At 56.5% G+C, this 20,816-nt stretch overlaps 1 protein-coding gene across 38 annotated transcripts in view; it reads right to left on the reverse strand.

Annotated features, from left to right (window-relative positions):
* The window catches only part of RBFOX3 (RNA binding fox-1 homolog 3), a 523,127-nt gene that overhangs the window by 319,042 nt on the left and 183,269 nt on the right, over nt 1-20,816 (reverse strand). Inside the window, exon 1 of one of the 38 annotated variants that reach the window (XM_028835580.2) lies at nt 17,815-18,825. The exons of the other annotated variants lie outside the window; for them this stretch is intronic. Coding sequence (XP_028691413.2) covers nt 17,815-17,987 — 173 coding nt within the window. The 5' untranslated portion in view covers nt 17,988-18,825. Of the gene's footprint in view, nt 1-17,814; nt 18,826-20,816 lie in introns of those variants that run through there. 38 annotated transcript variants of the gene reach the window in all.

The raw sequence follows: 20,816 nt of genomic DNA on the forward strand, positions 1-20,816 counted from the left end.
CCGGCTAGAGACAAACAAACTCTCTTCCTGCTCCTTCTCCCAGCTGCTGACAACCCTAGGGATGGGATCTGCTCAGCACTGCCTCAGCCCCAAAATTCTCACCCATGGCTCCCGCTGGGGGATCTTGACTCTGCCAGGTCGTTTCTCAGCCTCTATGTCTCAGGACTGGTTGGGTCTCAGACTCTTCCTACAACACCCTCCACTCCGTGTCCAGGCAGGACAGCCACCCGCTTCTCCCTGGGCTGGCGAGGATGAGGCCTCTCCATTGCCTGGCTGTTGTTTCTCCCGCCAGGATATCCCTGATTCACTTCTAATTGCCGGGAATTGTGGAGAGGGAGGCACGTCCCATCAGGATGGGGACAATTAACAAATGGTACCCTCAGTTTCCTTTCACGCCTGCAAACGTGATGCTGCGCCGAGTGTCATTATCTTCCCACGTCCCACCTTCCCAGCATGACCACATTGCATGGAATTGGCTCCAGCAGTTGATAAAATTTGCTTCATAAAATTCTGGGGCAACTGCATGTGTTTGTTTAACTGGCTTGCCCCCGCCATGGGAAAGGGTGACTCCCCGCAATGTTGGATGTTTACTGTGCAGTCAGGATCTTGGGGGACAATATTTGGGGAATGCAAAGAAACACCCAAAGCTGGCTCCAGACTCCTCTACGCAACTGAGGTGGATCTGCACGGACTTCCACGCCAGGCTGCTGGGGAGCTATGGTGGAGTGAGGTGAGCTGCAGACCCGCTGACGCTTACCGACATCCGTGCATGCTTGCGTGTTTTTGTTTTTGTTCTGAGACGAAGTTTCGCTCTTGTTGCCCAGGCTGGAGTGCCGTGGCAATCTTGGCTCACTGCAACCTCTGCCTCCTGGGTTCAAGCAATTCTCCTACCTCAGCTTCCCGAGTAGCTGGGACTACAGGCGCCCGCCACCATACCCAGTAATTTTTTGTGTTTTTAGTAGAGACGGGGTTTTGCCACATTGGCCAGGCTGGTCTTGAACTCCTGACCTCAGGTGATCCACCTGCCTCGGCCTCCCAAAGTGCTGGGATTACAGGCGTGAGCCACCTCGCCTGGCCTGTTTGCATGTTTTTAGTAAAAGTAACAATAGAAATCTCACGAATGAACAAATAAATCACTCAACTATTGAATAAAGGTCTGGGAGCATCTGTCCTATTGTTAAAAGAGGCTTCCCCTGGGGGAGGACAGGAAGGAGTGGGGCTTTCACTTCGTGTGTGATGTATTTCCGCATCTTCGTTGGAGTGCTGTGAGCTTGTCCTGCCTTCTTTCAAAGTAGTATGTAATTTGGCTGGAGAGCAAGACGGGAACATGCAGTAACTCACAATGCAAGACAATAAATGAGGCTCTGCATTTGGCTTCCATTCAAACCAGAAGGAGCGAGTTGTCTGGAGGACAGAGGGTCCCTCAGGATTGGGGCACAAGGCACGGGGAGGACTTCTGCAGAATTGCAAAGGAGGAAGGAGAACTAGGCGGCTGGGGGCAGGAATTCATTCAAGGTGGCTTGGGGGAAGGTGGGGGTAACACCAAGACAAGAATGCAAGGCCCTCCAAGAGGGCTTGTGAAAAACCCATTCTCAGGGTCCTCTTTGCTAAGAAACAACAGAGAATGGTTCTTTTACTCGTTTGCATTATATAAAGACCTACTATGCAGCCAGCACTGGCCTGGAGTCGGAATGCAAAGACAAAACGCCGGCTCCTCTTCCAAGGAGCCGTGCCAAGCGAGGAACCCAGGTCCCAGCTAGTTTGTTTCCAGCGTGGGCTCTGGAGCCCGCCAGCCCCACTTCCGATCCTGCCCTGGATGCTTGCCAGCTGTGAGACCCCAGGAAGCTGCTTCTGATCTCCGGAGTTCTGTTTGCTGGTCTGTGAAGTGGGGGTAGAAGGAGCACTCGCCTCCTGGGTCACTGTGAGGAGGGAGGCTGCGTATATAGCAGAACACCCGGCCCAGACACACACTCGATGGCTGGGTCTGCAGGGGCTGTTACCAAATGATCTCTCTCATCATGGCGAGAAGTGCCCCACCGAGGACAGCTTCTTCATCAGGCGAGACCAGTGGGAGGGTTGAGTGGTCCCCGTGCAGCACTGAGCTATGAGGTCAAAGACGAGGAGGTGAGTGCACGGGGCGGAATCAGCCGAAGAACTTACACAGAAAAGGCTGGAGTGACCAGCTGGCGATGAGATCTGAGCAGGATGGGGGCCCAGAAGCCTGACCAAGTCACGCTGTGGTTTTAAAGACAGCAACCTCCGAGACTGCAGGTTCCCCATCTGCTGCTCAGGGCTCCCCGAACCACAGACCTAGACATGGTGTCTAAGGGGGTGCTGGATGGAAGGCAGGTCCCTAGGAGACTCTGTTCCGAGCAGCAGATTCTTAAAATGCATTTAGCCAATGAGGCCCACATTGTTTGGCTGAGTTAATGCCAAATTGCATCTGAATAACGATAATAACCAGAATTATAACAACAGGTGAAACTGAGCTGATAACATCATCACCATCATTGTTCTTGCATTAATGGTCTCTCCCATCAAGTAATTCTTGTATTATTATTACTTATCAAGGTGAAATTCACATTACCCCAAATTAACCATTTTAAAGTGTATCATTTAGTGTCATTTAATCCATGATGCAACCACTGTCTCCATCAACTTCCAAAACATTTCCATCACGCCAACAGAAAGCCCCCTACCTGGTTAAGCGACCTCTCCCCATCACCAGCCCCTGCCTCCTGGCCCTCAGCGACCACCAATCTCTTTTCTGTCCCTGTGGATTTACCTATCCTGGGTATTTCATATAAGTGGAATCATACAATATGTGGCTAGACACAAAAGGCCACCCCTTCTGCTGAGCACACTGTTTTCAGGGTTTGTCCATGTGGCAGCCTGTATCAGAACTGGGTTCCTTTCTGTGGCTCAGTGGCACTCCCTTGCGTGGCCCTACCATGTTTTGTGCCTCCACTCCCCAGTTGACAGGCCTTTGGCTTGTTTCTGCCTTTGGGTTCTTGCGAATGGTGCTCCTATAAACGCATGCACACATGGATTTCTCTGAGTCCCCAATGCAGTCTTTTTGGAGTGGATTTCTCTGAGCCCCCACTGCAGTCCTTTTGGAGTGGATTTCTCTGAGCCCCCACTGCAGTCTTTTTGGAGTGGATTTCTCTGAGCCCCCACTGCAGTCTTTTTGGAGTGTGTGTATAGGAGCGAGACTGCCGGATTGTGTGATAGTTCCATGTTCAACTTTCTGAGGAACTGCCACCCTATTTTCCAGTGTCTGAACTATTTTACATCCAACAACGCACAAAGGTTCCAATGTTTCCACATCCTCACCAACACTTGCTATTTTCTGGTTTATTTTCGTTCTGTGGCCTTTGAAGTGGCTGCCTATTACTTATGTAGATATGTGGCCTTCTGAAATCCATACTCCATGAGCAGAAGGTGGTGGCATGTTGCCTCTGTCCATATGGAAACTGATAAGCAAGAAGTGAAGTGCAAGGGCACGCAGCTGCAAGGCCCCGTGTCTCACCCCAGAGCAGGTGGGCCTCAGGCCTGGAGCTGGCAGGCAGCTAGGGTCCCCATATTCCCACAGAGGGGACAAGCAGGTCCCTGGAGACCAGTGTCATGGGGTCAATCTGGGGGGTGGGCACTGGTGAGAGGCAGCAGGGGGCCAGCTCTAGGGATGCTGTCTGGCCTCTCAGAGACACCCCCATCCACCTATTTCTTACTCCAGCACCTCTGGGCCCTGCTGATGGGGTCAAGTGGCCTCAGCCTGGAAGGTACAGATTGGAGGGAAGAACGGCAGCCTCCTGGCATCTTGGGTGGTATTTGGAATGCAGACAATGTAGATGGAAGGATGTGTTGTGATTTCTTTTAGGACAACAGGTCCTCTCCTTCTTTCCCACCTGCTCCTCTCCACTGCCACTCTCCACCCTTCAGCTCTGCACACCTGGACGGTGAACAGCTGTTCCTGTGCCCGCTGCCTCAGCTCAGCATGCGTGTGCAATGCTGGATGGCCCCCTGCACACAGTGCCCTGGCCGCCTGGCTGCCTTAGGCCAAGGGAGTGTCTCTTGTGGGCAGTCGGGTTCCTCTGGGACATAAGATACCCCCGCTCCCAGTCAGCGGCGTCTACCCTGCTGCGTTCCAGGCTGGTTCTGGTCTCCACACATCGTTCTGGCTGTGGCGGGCAGAGTTCCAGGTCAGCACCTGGTGCACACACATCTCCAAGTTCTTCAGCCAAACACAAACCGAGGTGTGGCTGTGAGGGGATTTTGTGGGGGTCATGAAGGTCCCAAGTCAGTGGACCCTGATAGGGAGCTTATCAGGTGGACCCGACCTAAGCAGATGAGCCTTTGAAACACAGAGAGTTTTCTCCAGCTGGCCACAGAAAAGGAAGCCGGGGGATTCCACGGTGAAAGGGATGGGGCAAGGGGGAACTTCTTCTCTGGTGACATGAAAGCGGAGGGGTCCCGCGGTGAGGAATGGGCACGGTCTCTAGGAGCTGGGAGCGGAGAGCCCAGCTAAGCTGTACCTGAGCTTCTGACTGACAGAAAAGCGGCCTTCAGAGAAATGGTGTTGCTGAAGCCCCTGAGCTGGAGGTGTTTTGTTGCTCATCAGTGGAACATGCACACCCAGGTCAGGCGGTGCCTCCTGCCTCCTGAACTCCACAATCCCTCCTGCCTCAGTTGCTTTGCAGGCTGCTCTGCTTGACTGCCAACCCCAGGAAGGCAAGGCCCCCCATACCAGCTGCTCACCTCTGGCACCATCAGGTGCTTGCTCACTGTAGGCTGGGGAACGAGCTGGCACCTGCTCACACCCCTCCCACTCTCTGCACCACACGGCTGGGCTGGGCATCTGGAGACCCGGGCTGAGTGCAGAGCCCCCACTTTCTACTTGTGTGATCTCCACCAGCCACCTTGGCATTTTGTGCCTCAGTTCCCTCCTCTATAAAATAAAAACAGCAACAGGAAGCACCTTGAACACAGTCATTTTTTTCCTGCCCCTGGCACTGAGCACTGTGCTGATGGAGCTGATGCTGTCACGTAATGGGATCGAATGTTCCCAGGACTTCCTGTGTGCCGCTCTCCTGCATCCTGCTTTCTAGGTGTGTGTTCCAGCTTGGGAACTGTACCGAAGTGTCCCAAGGCATTCTGAGGGGGCGGGGGGCACCTCATAGCGCATCACAGATGTGCTCATACCAAATGCAAACACCAAAACCCACCGAGACTCATTCTGGAATTAACTGCAGTTACCCCAAGCAGCCAGGCTGTCTCAGACCCAGGGCCTCTGCACGCACCATCCTTCTGTGTGGAGCACTCTTCCCTGGGGAACGTGCTCAGCCTTGGCCTCAGCTCTGCGGGCTCCGCCTCCAGCCTTCTCCCACCTCCCCTCCAGGTCTCCATCAGTTCCCTCCTTGGGGCCGCCCTGGCCCCAGGCTTCCCCTGCCATGCCCTCCCTCAGTGCTGTAAGCGCCTGCCTGCCTGCCCGCCTGGGGTCCCCATACCTCCACCTGCACAGTGGTGAGGCAAGACCAGAGCCTCATTCCCAGTCTCCCATGGTGCCTGACTTGTAGCAGTTGTTCATGCTGTGATCCATGCATGCAATGGTTGTTCTAGAGAACCCATGTTGGACAAGCCAGGCCCCAGGCCTTGTGGAGCCCTGGGCGAGCACTCAGGGGATGTTTGCTGAATGAATGAACAATGAAGGCTCATACTGGGGCCAATTAAACGGAAAATATGGAACAATGTGTGTGCAGCGTGTGTGCACGTGTTGTGTATATGTATGTGTGGTGTATGCAAGTGTGTGGCATGTGTGCATGTAGCCACATGTGCATATATACGTATGTGGGGGTGGTGTGTGTATATAAATGTGTGTGGTGTATATGCACGTGTTGTGTGTGATCTGCGTGTAGTGTGTCTGCACATGTGTGTATATGTGTGAGGGCATGGTGTGTATGAATGTGTCGTGTGTCCATGTGTTGTGTGTGATATGTGTGAGTGTATGGTATGTGTATGGTATGTGTGCATGTATGAGCATGTGTATATATGTGTGTGGGCATGTATGTAAATGTGTGTGGTATGTATGCACATGTGGTGTGTGATATGTGTGTGGTGTATATGTGTGTATGCACATTTGTGTATGTGTGAAGGCACGGTGGTATGTGTGTGAATGTGTGTGAGGTGTATACATGTGTGTGATATGTATGAGTGTATTGTGTGTGTATGCACATGTGTGTATATGTATGAGGGTATAGTGTGTATGAATGCATGTGTGTTGTGTATGCATGTGTTGTGTGTGATGTGTGTGCTGTGTGCTGTGTGTATGCACATGGGTATGTGTGTGAAGGCATGGTGGTATATGTGCGTGAATGTGTACGTGACATGTATGCATGTGTTGTGTGCGATATATGTGAGGACGTGGTTTGTGTGTGATGTGTATGCATGTGTTGTGTGTGATATGTATGAGTGTATGGTGTGTGTGTATGCACATGTATGTATGTATGAGGCCATGGTGCATGTGTATGTGTGTGGTGTGTATTCATGTGTCGTGATGTGTGTGTGGTGTATGTATGTGTGCATCTATGCATGTGTGTATATATGTGAGGGCATGGTGCATGTGTGTATGAATGTATGTGCGGTGTGTATGCAAGTGTTTTGTGTGTGTGTGTGGCATGATCCCTGTCCATGGTAAAGGGGTGACTACCACTCTGTACCCTGAGCCCCTCTCCGCCCAACCCCCTGGCCTGCCTTCCACACCCTCGCAGCCAGAGGAAGCAGCCGGCTTCTGCCCTGCCTCCGTTCACCTCTCCTAAGAAGGAAAATCGGGCATTTTCCCAAAAGGTTCTGCTGGTTTAAAAGCAGGGGGAAGGGGAACTGCCCGCAAATGTCACTTGCAGATGAAATTTCTGAAATGCGAGAGACCAAAACAAAAACCTCAAACCAGCCCAGACCCAGCCTCGAGAGGGCAGGCCGGGGCACCCCTCCCCTGCAGTGCCCATTTCTGTGCCAGTCAAGAAACCGCTCTGGTTACAAAGGCTGCACTTCCTCAATTTCCTTGACTTAGACTCCAAATTATCCCAAAGGCAGGATGCAGAGTCTCTGAGTAGAACAACCATTCGCCTGGCTCTCCTTCCAGAACCTGCTGTGTCCAGAGGCTTTCTGAATTTCCACGGACGTGGGGAGGAGCCACAACACAAAAGTGACACCTGGGCTGCTGCGGCCCCACACAAACAGCAGGGAATTCCTGGAGCCGCAGCGCCCCTACTCCCACCCAGGAGGCCCAGGCCGTGAGCTCTTCTCTTCCCACGGCCACACTTCACCGGGGAGCAGGTTTCCACCTGGAGTGTGGAGACTCTGAAGCCGGTGGAAGGAGGCTCTGGGCACAGGCAGCGCTGCAACCCCAGTGAGAGACCCTTCTGCAGGTGCGCACCTGGGCGACGGGCAGAGGGGAGGGGGCTGGAAGGCAGCCCACAGAGCAGCGGGCCACGAGCCCACAGGGTCCAGGAAGAGCTCGCACCTGGGCACCCAGCCCGGGCCGTCCTTCTGCAGCCTGGCCAGCAGCCATGTGCACTGGCTGCCACAGGGCAGGCGGCTGCCATCCCATCTGTACCTCAGCTGGGGCCTGGGTTCTGTGCCAAGTGGCCCCACCAGCCTCACACAGGCGAGTAGTGGTGCCCTGGGCAGGTGGCATGGGCTCTGGGGGTAGGAGCGGGGGCCTGTAGGGGGCTGCGAAGCTGTGTTTCAGGGGCAGGAGGGGCAGGACAGGACCAGGCAGAGGGGACCCAGCTGGGTTTGGGCCGTGGAAGGAAGCTCCCCACCAGCTCTGCTGGCCTCGGCCTTGTTATTCTGTCCAGGGTCCACAAAGCCCCCAGAAGAGGCTCAGGCAGGTTCTCAAGGGCCCTCCCAGAGTCTCCTCCAGGGCCCCACTCCTGTCCATATCAGAGACTTGCGACAGCATTTTCTAATAAAATGCAAATCAGCAATTGCCTTGCTGAAGAACAAGGGGTAAAAAAAATCACTGTAAACAAAATCTCTGTTGCCATGGAGACTATTAAAAATAGATTGGCCACCCTACCCCCTTCCTTCTGGGTAATGTACAGCGAGTTCCTTCACACCACATTATTATTACTTTTTAATTATGAATAATTTCCTCCTTTCCATAGGAAGGTGGATTAACACACAGAACTTCCCCACAAAGCCCCCTCAGCACGAATTTCAATATGCAAATGTGGCGGGCCCGTGCCCCGTGCCCCGTGCGTCCAGGCCCCAGGGTGAAGGCTCCATGTGAATCCCTTCCACCCCTCTGGTCTCCCTGCGCTCTCAGTTTCCTAAGCCTGTGTCTGTCTGTCTGTCTCTCTGTCTGTTCACCTGTCTGCCTGCTCCAGGCTGCGGATTCAGAAACAGTAAAGACGGGCCTGGGACGTCTGGTCTAGCAGAGCTGAGGAACTGCTACATGGAGAAGCAGCAGATCCCCAAGAGGACGGGCGCCCGGGCAGACAGCGTGCCCAAGGGAAGAGTGAACACCCTCTGTGCTCCTGCTGGTGCGAACAGGCTCTGGTGAAAAGATGGGCTTTGTAGCTCCTTGCTGACATCTTTCCATTTGGCCAGAAGGAGCCAGGCAGCAACCCCCTGACAGTAGGTCTGGGATGCAGCCCAAGGTGGCGGGAGCCAGGGCAGCGGGAAAGGCCATCGCAGTCCAGCTTCCGTCCCCAGAGGGCTCCTGAGCTTCTGAGGTCCCCAGCTGCCAAAGCACAGGCCTGTTCTGTGGGGCAGCCTCCCCAGCCCACCGCCACAGTCTGCATGTGAACGAAGACCCACAACAATCCCAGGGCCACCAGGCTGCAATTTATTTTCTCATGGGGTTCTGAGTCTGGGGAGTTCAAGTGACTTATGAGACCACTTGGGAGTGCAATCTGCCCAGTGCCACCTACGAGGTGCACCTACCTTTGCCTGGTAGAATCTTTGTATTCATTTAAGCCCAGCTGTTCAAAAGAGCCAGTCCCTGGCACACAGAGTCCTGCCTTTAGGAGGTTGCCCATGGCTGGACCCTGAGTGATCCCCATACGAAGCCGGGGGCTAAATACTCCAAGGTCCATTTTTTGATCCTGGGGGTCATTCAGAGTACCTCCCCTCCCCCACCCAGGGAGAAGGGGACACCGTGCGCCCCTGAGGCCGACCCCAGCTGCTGTAGAAGAACTGATGAAACTTGGCAGCCCTAGACATCTCAGCTCTTGTATTTCAGCGCTGCAGACGCAGATGGAGGAGAGAGAAGCTCCCTCCTTGTGTGTAGTATGCATGCAGGCAGCCCCAAGCTTTCCAAAGCCACTCTGCTGGCTCCTGGGGCCACCAGGGCGGGCAGCTGGACGGCCACATGGCAGGACAGTCACACAATCGCATGCGGCTCAGTTATGATGGACACACAGGGAGCAGGTCCTCGGAGAGAGGGGCTTGGGTTGAGTCAGCTCCCTGCCTGACGTTTATGGGAAACTCTGCTTTCATCTGGGCCCTGGGGGAGGGGAGGCAGAGTCTGTGTGGGTCACAAGGAGGGGTCTCTGCAAAGGGCGGCCTGCATGTGCTGGGGCTGTGGGGGAAGAAGAGGAACTGCAGGGGTCTCTGAGCATGCTGCAGACCCCAGAGGAGCCCCCACACACACTGGAGCGGGCCCCTCCCACCTCCTCCCCTGCAGATGCCCCCAGACTCTGAGAGTCTCTGCTTCCCTCTCCACTGACATGGGTCCCAGAATTCCAGGAGGAGGCTGGAAAAGGCCACACCTGTGCCTCCTTCTGCAGCCTCCTCTTCCTCCCACCTGCACTCTAGGACCCTTGTGGTGCAACGGAGTCCTTCCAGCACCCCCAGGCAGGGCAGAGCTGCCCACAGGTGTCCCCAAGGCCAAGGGCTGGCGCCTGCACGAACAGGTCTCAGCTCATCTGGGAGAGCCAAAGGGCAGCTGGGTCCCCTCTGGAAGCAGCTGGAAGCACCTGCAGCCCTTGGTCAAGGAGTGGACCTGGGGGCAGTTACTGCAGTCGGGCCTCCCTCCCTCTTCTGGTCTGAGGTGCTTTGGTTGTGGCCCTGCCAAACCAGCCCTTCCTGCTCGGCCCACTGCCACGCCCAAAGCCTCCTCCCCAGCAGGCCCGCCAGCTCTCCTGCTAGGCGTATAGGGCAGGGAGAGCATCACAGTCCCCGTTCTCACTGTCAGCCCCCACTATCCACCAAGGATGCTCACTGGTTCCAGGATCCAAGACAGCAACGTGGCCCAGGACTTCTGGTGTGGCCCCTGCAATGGGGTGACCAGAGAGAGTGAAGACACTGGCCCTCCCACAGGGGCCAGCATGAGGGCCCTGGGGCCGATCCCAGTAGCCTCCTGTGGGGAGAGAAGCTGCAGGGGAAGTGGAGGCCGGCCCTCCCCGCACCTGCCCCTCCAGGTTGGGTTGGGGCTGCCGCTCAGGCTTCAGCGGCCGCTTGGACCTATCTGCCTGGATTGCTGACCCCTTGGTACTGACAAGCACAGCTGGCTGTTTTGTGACCTTTAGAATCTAAAGCAACACAAATAGAGCAGCCCCTTGCCATGAAAGTCTGCAGGGCAAACTGTGGGCCTAGAGGATGTGCTGTTTTGGGGTTACGGCTCCCCCTCCTGCTGGCTGCACCTGGCTGGCAGGCTGGGCAGGGCCCACCTTCCTTACCCACAGCAGAGGAATCCCACAGTTTCCTGGAGAGCCCCAGGCCCCTTGGCATGGTTTGCAGCAGGGTTCTCACAGCAGGGAGAAGGAAGGCGGCCCCACCCTGCCCCTGCTGCTCTCCCCAGCTCTGCATAAGGGGCACATCTCTCCTGGCAGGGGGGAAGGGGCAGCCAGGTGCTCTGCCGGAATGGCAGGAAAGGGGAGAAGTGGCTGTGACTCCTCCTACATCATCTGCACAGCCCAGGAGAGAGGAGAGAAGATAACAGAGGCAGAGAAGCTTCTCCTTGCTTCCTGTAAGAGTCTCTCGGCCCCTCAGCCTCTCCCAAAACCCCTGTTCAGAGGCAGAATACTCACTCCTGCTCAGGGGCACCTCAGCTGAAGCTCTCAGGAAAGAAGGGGCCTGGCTCTGCAGTCCTTGAGGACATCAGAGAGGACACCCCGGCCCTGTCACAATTCCTTCCAGAGAGCACCAGCAGCCTGACTTGTCCCTGGGTGTTGAAAAGTAGCTGTTCCCCAAGGCCTTTCTTCCTCAGAGGTACGTGCCCAGCCAGGGAAGAGTCCTGACTCCAAGCCAATGGGTTGCCTGACACCCGTGAGGATGGCTGCTATCAAAAGCACAGAAAGCAACAAGGCATTGGTGAGGATGTGGGGAAGTTGCAACCCTCAAGCACTGCTGGTGGGAACGGAAGATGGCGCCACTGCTGTGAAAATGAAGGTTTGGCAGTTCCTTAAACAATCAAGATGGAATTGCCATACGGCCAGCAACCCCGCTCCTGGGTGCAACCCCAAGAGAACTGAGAGCCGCAACTCCAACAGAGACGTGCACTCCGTGTTCACAGCAGCGTCACTCCCAAGAGCCACACGGGGCAGCAGCCCAGTGCCTGTGGATGGACAAATGGAGAAACAGAACATGGTCCATCCATAGAGGGAATATGACCAGCCTTACAACGGGAGGACATTCTGACACACACAACATGGATGAACCCTGAAGACATGACGCTGAGCGAAATGAGCCAGTCACAACAGGACAAATCCTGTGTGAGTCCACTCGTGTGAGGTCCCTAGAGTTGGCAGACTCAGAGACAGAAAGTGGAACGGAGATGCCAGGGGCTGGGGCGAGAGGAAGGGGGGTTCGTGTTTCCTGGGGACAGAGCTTCAGGTTAGAAAGATAAGAACATTCTTGAGATGGATGGTGATGGCCGCACAACAAAGTGAATGTACTTAATGCCACTGAACAGTGCACTTAAAAATGGTTAAGATGGTACATTTTATGTTATGCATATTTTACCACAATGACAAAATGTTTTTTCCAGTTGCGAGGATGTACGTGTTCCATCCAGCTGCCTAGTCCTCCCTCCTTGCACACCCACCCAAGCACACGCGTGCACACACGTTTCCCACGCTAAAAGTTGGCCACGTTCTTCCTACAGCAAAAGAAAGGTACTTGCCCCCAATTTTCCTTCCACTAGATAATCTCCTTGAGCACTTTTATAAAGAAGGATCCAAACCGTGCCAAGAGGGAAAGCCGCGTGTTTCAGCCAAGAACCTGCGACCTCTGGCCAAGAGCAAGAAGAAAGGCACAGACACAGATGCCCAGACATGTGAGGGTGGTCAGTTGTGGGGCCAAGTCTCAGGCCAGCATCTCAGCTCAGGGATGCTTCTCAGCAAAGAGATCAGGGGAGAAAATCAGGAAGTGGCAGACTAAGACCAAGACAGAGAAGGATGGATGTGGCTGTGCCAAGTGCCCTGGCATCTCCCAAGTCTGGGTGGCAAATCCACTCTGCTTAGACCCGCTGCTTAAGAAGGAGGTTTGGGAGAGGAATTCCTTCCCAAAAAGTGAGGGAGGACATGGCACGGAAGACCCAGCCCCTTCCCATGCGGCCTGGCACCAGGCGGTAGGTTTGAGGAGATGGCACCCTTCTCTGAACTAGCTCAGACTGGGTCACCACCCAGCTACAAATGTATCCTTATTTAATTTATAGCAATTATACTCACATTCTGCCAGACAAATAGATTTTACAAGCCCTCAGTTAAATGTGGATAATTGCGTCTGCTGGTGTCGAGGGACCGTATCGTCCAAGCTCGGGAGGAAGCGTGGTATCCTGAGTCCTCCTAATGCTGTAAATTAGCAGGGAACATTCTCACGGCAGCTAAGCAATTATCCATGACTTCATTTTCCCCCACACCCCCTCCTCACCTCTGTGGGCTGCCCAGCCATGCCTGTGCACACGTGTGTGTATGGATGTTTCAGGCCTACGTGGCTGGGAAGCGCTCTTCTGTCCCTTGAGATGCTGAGATGTCTTTTCTCCGTGAGAGGCCTCTCCCCATGTTGGGATGCCACCCACCGCTCTGTGCTCTCCCATGCCCACCTTTCTCCTGAAAATGGCCATTGTCAGAGGGGTTTCCAGAACACCAAACATGAGCCGAAGCCTCACCACTGCCAAGACCTATGTATTGGCAGGTTTCCTGCAGATGCAGGAGGTCAAACAGGAGCTTCGGAAGTGCACAGCAGGCAATAAGGACCACCCGGTGCTCACGGTGGTTGCCTGGGTGCATGTGCACACACGTGGACACAAAATTCAGAGTCACTCAGGCGCTCCGAGGTTCACAAATGCCTGCAGCTCTGCCACTTTTACATAGGGCCATCTCAGGGAAGCCCCTTCATCTCTGGACCTCAGCACGTTCGTCTCTAAACGGGAGAAGTGATACCCACCTCCCACCTGCAGTCCCCCTCACAATGTGGGTGTGAAATCACACGCAATGAAAAATGAGAAAGCATTTTGAAACACGCAAAGCACCAATGAAATCAAAGGCAGGGCTGCTCATGTGAATTCCGGGTGCCCTGGCGTCTTGGCATCCTCTCCTCGAGCAGACTCATGAGTGCTATAAGATGGTTAACAGGGGCCGGGCACGGTGGCTCATGCCTGTAATCCCAGCACTTTGGGAGGCCCAGGCAGGCGGATTGCCTCAGCTCAGGAGTTTGAGACCAGCCTGGGCAACACGGTGAAACCCCGTCTCTACTAAAATACAAAAAATTAGCCAGGCATGGTGGTGTGTGCCTGTAGTCCCAGCTAATCAGGAGGCTGAGGCAGGAGAATTGCTTGAACCCAGGAGGTGGAGGTTGCAGTGAGCTGAGATCACGCCACTGCACTCCTGCCTGGGCAACACAGCAAGATTCCATCTCAAAAAAAAAAAAAAAAAAAGATGGCTAACAGGTGCGCCTTCTTTTAGGCAAATCTGATGTTTAAAAAACACAAATTGGCTGGTGAGTCACTTTACACAAGTTCCCTTTAATGTGGAAATGGAAAGTTTCTGAGCGCATTTCAAATCTCCTGCCATTTTTAAAAATACTTGTTTATCTACAAGCTTCTCAGAACATATGTGCAGCACCAAGTCAGGGACTCCCAATGAGAACGCGCCCACCCACGAGGGGAGCATGGGAGGAAGGTGTGAGTCAGCGGCCCCAGGGCTGCTCGGCAGAGTCCTCTGCCCGCCTGCTTGAGTTCCCTGGGACCTTCTCCCTCCACAGCCACATCCAGGCTCTGTCCAGCACCCAGGTCTGCCCCCACCCCAACCCAAGAGAAGGGGTCCGCGTTCTCACAGGGGTCTCCAGGGCACCACCGTTAGCAGGCAGGGCAGGCCTAGGGGAGGGAAGTGCACGGGAACTGCTTTGCCTCCCAGCCACTGCTCTGCACCTCAAGAGCTCGGCCATCCGAGGGGAGGGTGGAGGAAAGAGGCCTTGCCATGAGGAGTCTCGCCCTGCCACAGGAGGGCTCAGGCTACGTGCCCTCAGCTTTTAGGAGGGGATGTCTAAGGCCCTGGAATGGTCTGCTGATGAGTGTCTTTACTGACCTGGGGTCTTGGGCTAGCCAGGAAGTAACAATGTGATGTGGGGGGCTGGGGTCTCATGGGATCAGCTGACGTGAGAAGGCCTGGAGACTCAGGTCAGCCATGGACACCTCCCAAGCTGCTGTGGTGAAGCCAGTGAAGACTCAGGCCTGGAGGTCGACGGGCTTCCCTGCTGGGTGAGCCTCCCCAGGTGCTGTCAAACATCAGTGCTGGGAAGATGACACCGTCCTGGCTCCACGGCAGAGGGCAGGATGCTCCGTGCCCTAACCTACAGGCCTCCGCGCCCTAACCTACAGGCCTCCGCGCCCTAACCTACAGGCCTCCGTGCCCTAACCTACAGGCCTCCGCGCCCTAACCTACAGGCCTCCGCGCCCTAACCTACAGGCCTCCGTGCCTTAACCTACAGGCCTCCGTGCCTTAACCTACAGGCCTCTGTGCCCTAACCTCCGTGGCTGCTTCTCTCGGCTGGTTCCACCCTGTGTCTTTTCGCCGTAATGAACCCTGAGCATGAAAACCATGACTGCCAGCCTCCGAGTTCCTCTAGCAAACGACCAGGCCTCCAAGTGGTTCTGGAAGCCTCTGCGCTCGAGGCTGATGTCAGAAGTGGGGCTGCTCGAAGTGGATGGCTCCCTCTACATGGAAGGAGGCTGGGCCCAGGCTGCCTGCCAAGCCGAGGGGCCTCTCCAGAGCCCACAGGCCACAGCCACTGGCAGGACAGCAGCTCTCAGTCCCTCCCGCTGAAGAAAGCACGTGGGGAGGGACAGGGCCCAGGGCCTCACCTGGACAGGAGGCGAGGCTCAAATGATCTGTGCTGGCAGTGGGTGACGGGAGGGGGCCTCAGAAGTTGAGGACACAAGAAACATGGACCCCTCACCAGGGCATGCAGGACCCCAGGGGCGCACCCAATGCAGTCACTATAGGACCAAGCAAGATGACGCAGGCCCCTGGCAAGCCTGAGGCCGGGGCAGCCGCCATGCTCTCTCCTCCTGTGGTGGGGAGGTCTCCTTGAGGCCTCAGGAGAAGGACAGAGAGAGAGAAGGGGAAGGAAGTGATCAGGTGCAGGAAGGCCCCGTGAGGGCGGCCCGCGAGGCCCGTGGGTTCCATGTACCCATGCCCCACCCCAAGCTGCCTGGTCCTCAGCAACTGGCCCCATGTTCCGCGGGCTCAGCAGCTCCCAACAGAATTCTACGTGCTGCCCAGACGAGATGAGGATGGGGCCTTGCTGGCTGCTGGCTTCCAGCTTCGTGGGAGACAGAGGTGCCCCGGGAGGGGCAGAGAGGGGAGAAGAGCATTGAAGGGGCTGAGAGAGGCGAGACTTGGAGCCTGGGGAGAAGGGGGTGGGCCGGGGAGGGAGAGGAGAGGTCCTGAGAAGGCCCTCTGATGACAGCTGCTCTGGTTCGGCAGGAGGGAGACAGGGGGAGCTGTGTGCAGACAGCAGCTGGGGTGGGCACATGGGGAGGGCTGGCCCCCGACAGTGGAAGCACAGCCTCGTCTTCCTGGTAAATCATCCTGTGGCCTCGCTGGCAACTGTGACCAAGATGCCCACCCCCTGCCCCACATGTTCAACCCCTCCCTCCGCCCTGTGCTGCCACAGCACCCCCGCTGCCTCCCTGTGCCTGGCCCTCCCCACCAAGGGCGCAGAGGGCCGGTCTCATGCTCAGGCCGGTGCCTCCAGGAAGCCCCAGGGGGTCACCTGCCCGAGCTGGCTGCTGAGGGCTGGGCTGTGTTTCACCCAGGGCTTCCTGGCCCAGGCTGCCTCTTCTCTCCTCCTGCTCCCTACGCACCCCTTCATCTGCGGAAGCTGCCAGGCAGACACTCGGTCTGGGCAAGGCCCATGGTCCAGCAGCCTCAGGCTGGGCAGGGCCAGGCTGGGCGGATGCTGGGTCTTCACCCCGGCAGTGCTCCCATCTGCCTAGGCGCAGCAGCGGGAACGCCGGGTGCACCCTGGCTCTTTCTTCTCCATCACCACCTGTTATGGTCTAAATTGTGCACCCTTTCCAACTTCATATGTTGCAGCCCTAACCCCCTGCGTGGCTGTATTTGGAGGTGGGGCCTATAAGGAGGTTATTAAGGTTCAGTGAAGTCACAGGGACCCTCATTGGATGGGATTGATGCCCTTATAGGACGAGACAGCAGGGCGATGTGCACTCTCTCTTCCTCTCCCTCAGTTTCCCTCTCTGTGTTTCTGTCTCTGTCTCTCTCTCGGGGTGCACAGAAAAGGCCAAGTGAGGTCACAGGGAGAAGGCGGTGTCTGTGCCAGAAAGAGTCCTCATAGGCATGGGACAGGCGGCCCCTGTGACGGGACTTCGGGTGCCCCATGTGCCACAACCTCCCCTCTTTCTGCCTTCAGCCCCAGTCTCCCTCCAGACTCCGGACTCTTGGATCCAGTGGCCAAACTACTCACCCCCACCAGATTTGTCAAAGGCCTCTCGGCATCACGTGTCCAAAACCAGCCTCCTCATGTCCTGTGGTCTTCCCCGTGGAAGCCGCATCTTTCCAGGTTCCCAGGCACAAGTTCTCAGCGTCATCCTCGATTCCTTGACCGTCCTCGCCACGCCCACATTGACCAGGAAGCCTGGACAATTCTGCTTTCAACGCTTGTGCAGATCCCACCGCACAGACCCCAATCCCACCTCCACTGTCTCCCGGCGCCACCGCCCCCACCGGACGTTTGCTGTCTCTCTGCTCCGTGCCCACCGCCCAGCTATTCTCAGCACAGCAGCCAAAGGGATTCCTTTAAAATGGAAGTCACGGCCGGGCGCGGTGGCTCAAGCCTGTAATCCCAGCACTTTGGGAGGCCGAGACAGGCGGATCACAAGGTCAGGAGATCAAGACCATCCTGGCTAACACAATGAAACCCCGTCTCCACTAAAAATACAAAAAAATTAGCCGGGCGTGGTGGCGGCGCCTGTAGTCCCAGCTACTCGGGAGGCTGAGGCAGGAGAATGGCGGGAACCCGGGAGGCGGAGCTTGCAGTGAGCCGAGATCGCGCCACTGCACTCCAGCCTGGGCGACAGAGCGAGACTCCGCCTCAAAAAAAAAATAAATAAATAAATAAATTAAATAAAATAAAATGGAAGTCACATCCTGCCAGCCCTGCCGGTACCCAGCACCTGGGATTCTCCACTATCTCCCACACGTCGTTCTCAAACACCGCCGCCTCTCCATGCTGGACACTGCCCCTGTGCAAATGCAGCTCCCAGCCCTTCATCCCATTTGCTTTTTCCCAGGAATGCCTGCCCCTCTCTGACCACTCAGTGCCCATAGACAAGGTCGGCTCAATACATACTTGTTCAAGGAACAGACAAGGAACAAACCCAGTGGAGTCGCTGCTGGACAGGGCTGTCCATCAGCAAATGCCCTTGCAACTTCTCCGTTGTCCACGAGGCTCATGGTGACCCCGTCCTGGATGCCCGGCCAGGGCGCACACTCAATCACCATGCTACCCAGAGCACGCCACATGTCTCCAGCTCCCTGAGGCCTTTGCAGCTACTGTGCCCTCTACCTGGAATGCCTTCCTCTTCTCCTCTCTTGGCAAGGGCCAGCCAGCCTGCAGCCCTAGCCCAGGCACCCCTTCATCCAAGGAGACCTCCCTGCCCCTCAGTCAGGGTTAGAAGCCCCTTCTGTGGGCACTGTCACTCACCCCATCCCAGGGTGCTGCATGGCCTTCAGGCCTCCCTGTCTCCTGCTCACAGCAGAAGCTCCCTGTAGCCAGGGGCGGGTCTTGTTCACCCTTCTCCCCAGGTGCAGAGCGGAATCCTCTAGGCAGTATATTATGTGATGACTAAACACACAGTAAGGGCTCTCCCAGGACAGGTGGTGTGGCCTCCTGCCCATCCCAGGAGCACGGGGGTGAGGATCTCTCCCTCTGCACTGACTGGGGGATGGACAAGGAAGTCCACAACCAGGGAGCCCCTGCCCCCGGAAGTGAAGCTGGGGCTTGGCAGGAAAGAACAGCCGGCCAGGCTGGCAGAGCCTGTCCCAAGGTCCCTCCGCCTCCCCAAACTGAGCTCTCGATTCTCAGCAGCCATGGGCCCTGCCACCTGCCAGCCATGCTCTTCCTGTGAAATTCTCTCCAGCTCGAGGCACCACTGGCCTGGGCCTTCCTCCTGTCTCCAGGGTCGTGCCCACTGGGTCTCCTTGACTAGGACCCCCGCCCCCCTCAACCAGGCTTCCAAGGGCTATGTCCAGCCCTGGCTCTCCTCTCCCCTCTGGCCTCAGGCAGGTCTGTGGCTCAGGAGGACCTGCCAGCAACAGCCACAGTCTTCCCCCTCAGGCCTGGCCAGAGCTCTAGCTGCCACCCCATGTCCTTCCTGGGGCCATCCCTTGGGATCCTCCAACCCGGCCTGCCCAGACGGATGCTGGTGTCCCCTGACTCGCCCCATCTCTGCTCCTGGAAGGCAGCCCCTATCCATTTAGTCACCAAATTCCCTCCCCACCATGGTCAACTGTCTGCAAGTTCCCAGAGGGAGACGCAGTTCCCTGTGGCCTCCGCTCTGCACTGACACCCTGGGCCAGCCCCACCCTGTCCCCCAATGGCTGACTGTTTAACATGTATCAGGTGACACTCACGCCCTGCTAACCCCTCCGGAAGCTTCCTGGTTTTGGAAGATAAAATCTGCGCTCCTTACCCAAGGCCTGTCATGCCCCACCCTCCTCTCTCACCTCCTCGCTGCACTTAACCCTCCAGGCGCATGGGTCTCTGTCAGCTTCTAGAATATTCACAGATCCTTCTGCCCAGGCCACTGTACCCTGCAAACCCCTCTTTCTGGAGCACCCTCGTCCAGGCCTAACTCTGTCCTGGCTGGTTCTCATCCCTGAGGCCTCAGCTCCCTCTGACTGCCCTGAGCAAGTCCCCTCGCCAGGAACGCCCTGCAGTGGGGAGGCCCCAGGGGGGCTTGTGTGGCCCCAGTGTTCACTGGGAACCCACAGTGTGTAGCTGAGCATGGAGTCAACCCCCTGGGGCCCCAACAGCCTTCTTGGTTACCACGTGACTCCCTCCCCAGGCGGCACTGCACTCCCCAGGAGAAGGAGGCACCCCCCACCCGGACTGGAGCCGTATCCACAGCTGCCAAGGATGGTGCCCTAAAAGATCCTCACTTCCTTCCAAGGGGCAAAGCCTGAGGTATCCGTGAGACCCAATAGGACACAGCAGGGGCCACGGGGTAAATAAAGAGGGAGTTTCCAAGGTAGATCCTGCTGAGCTGTGCACTTGGGATCAACCTTAGGGCAGTGCTCACAGCCATGGGATGGACAGAGCAAGGAAGGGGGAGAAGACAGGAGGGCCACGAATCCTGACTTAGAAGGCGGCAAGAGCAGAGGGAGCAGTGAAGGGACAGAGCGGGAGACGGGGGGGCCCAGGGGTTTCCAAAAGACACTGGACCACTGGACAGTTCCAGTGGAGATGGGGAGGGTGGGAGGAGAGGATGAGTGGAGGAGAGGACCAGGAATGGTGAGGGCGGAGACCCCCTCCAGGGATCTTGCTGCAAAGAGGGGCGGGCACCAGGCCTGTGCCTGGGCAGGCGGTGCGAAGCGAGGGTTCTCGCTGCAGTGGGAAGACAGACACGGTGACCACTGTGATGCTGAAGGAATCATGGATAGTGGGGAGGAGGAGAGAGCAAGGCTGCGGGACTCATGGCCTGGAGCCGGGGAGGAGAGGGAGACACAGCCCACAAGCAGAACCGGCGGCTTTTGGCAAGAGTGAGTCTGGGGGCACGGGCGCTGGTGGGCCGGGTTTGAGGAGAGGAGCAGAAGGGCTGGCTGGGGTGTGAGGACTTTCAGGGCCAAGTCGTGGGGCCCACCTTCCGGGCAGCATCCCAGTCCCTTGTCACACTTGTGCCATGCAGGCAGGGCCCAGAGGGGAGGCAGACAGTTGAGGCTGACTGCTGCCGGGGCTGGGAGAGGAGGTGTTCTCACGAACGCGCCGTGTCTTTCTTGCTCAAACAGTAAATAAAACCTCAGGGGCCGGGGAACAACCCACATTCTAAACTGGTATCCCTGAGAGGTCACAACAATGAAGGGCCGACGTCCGGCCGGCCGGGAGCACTCGCGACACAGCGCTCTGTGGTTCCCACAAGACTGTTTCCACTGATGGGGCAGGCACCTGTCATCCCTGTTTTACCGGTGAGAGGACTGGAGCCCAAAAGTGAACTGATGAAGCCTCGGTGTGAACCCCAGAACTGCCCTGGCCCACAGCTTGACTTACTTATCCACACCCCACCTCATTTCCAAATTTTGGAGGGGACAGCACATCCCTGTTTACTTCAGGGTCTCCTTTTTTTTGTTTATTTG

This window comes from Macaca mulatta, chromosome 16 (genome assembly GCF_049350105.2).
Source record: "Macaca mulatta isolate MMU2019108-1 chromosome 16, T2T-MMU8v2.0, whole genome shotgun sequence".
Classification (NCBI taxonomy): domain Eukaryota; kingdom Metazoa; phylum Chordata; class Mammalia; order Primates; family Cercopithecidae; genus Macaca; species Macaca mulatta.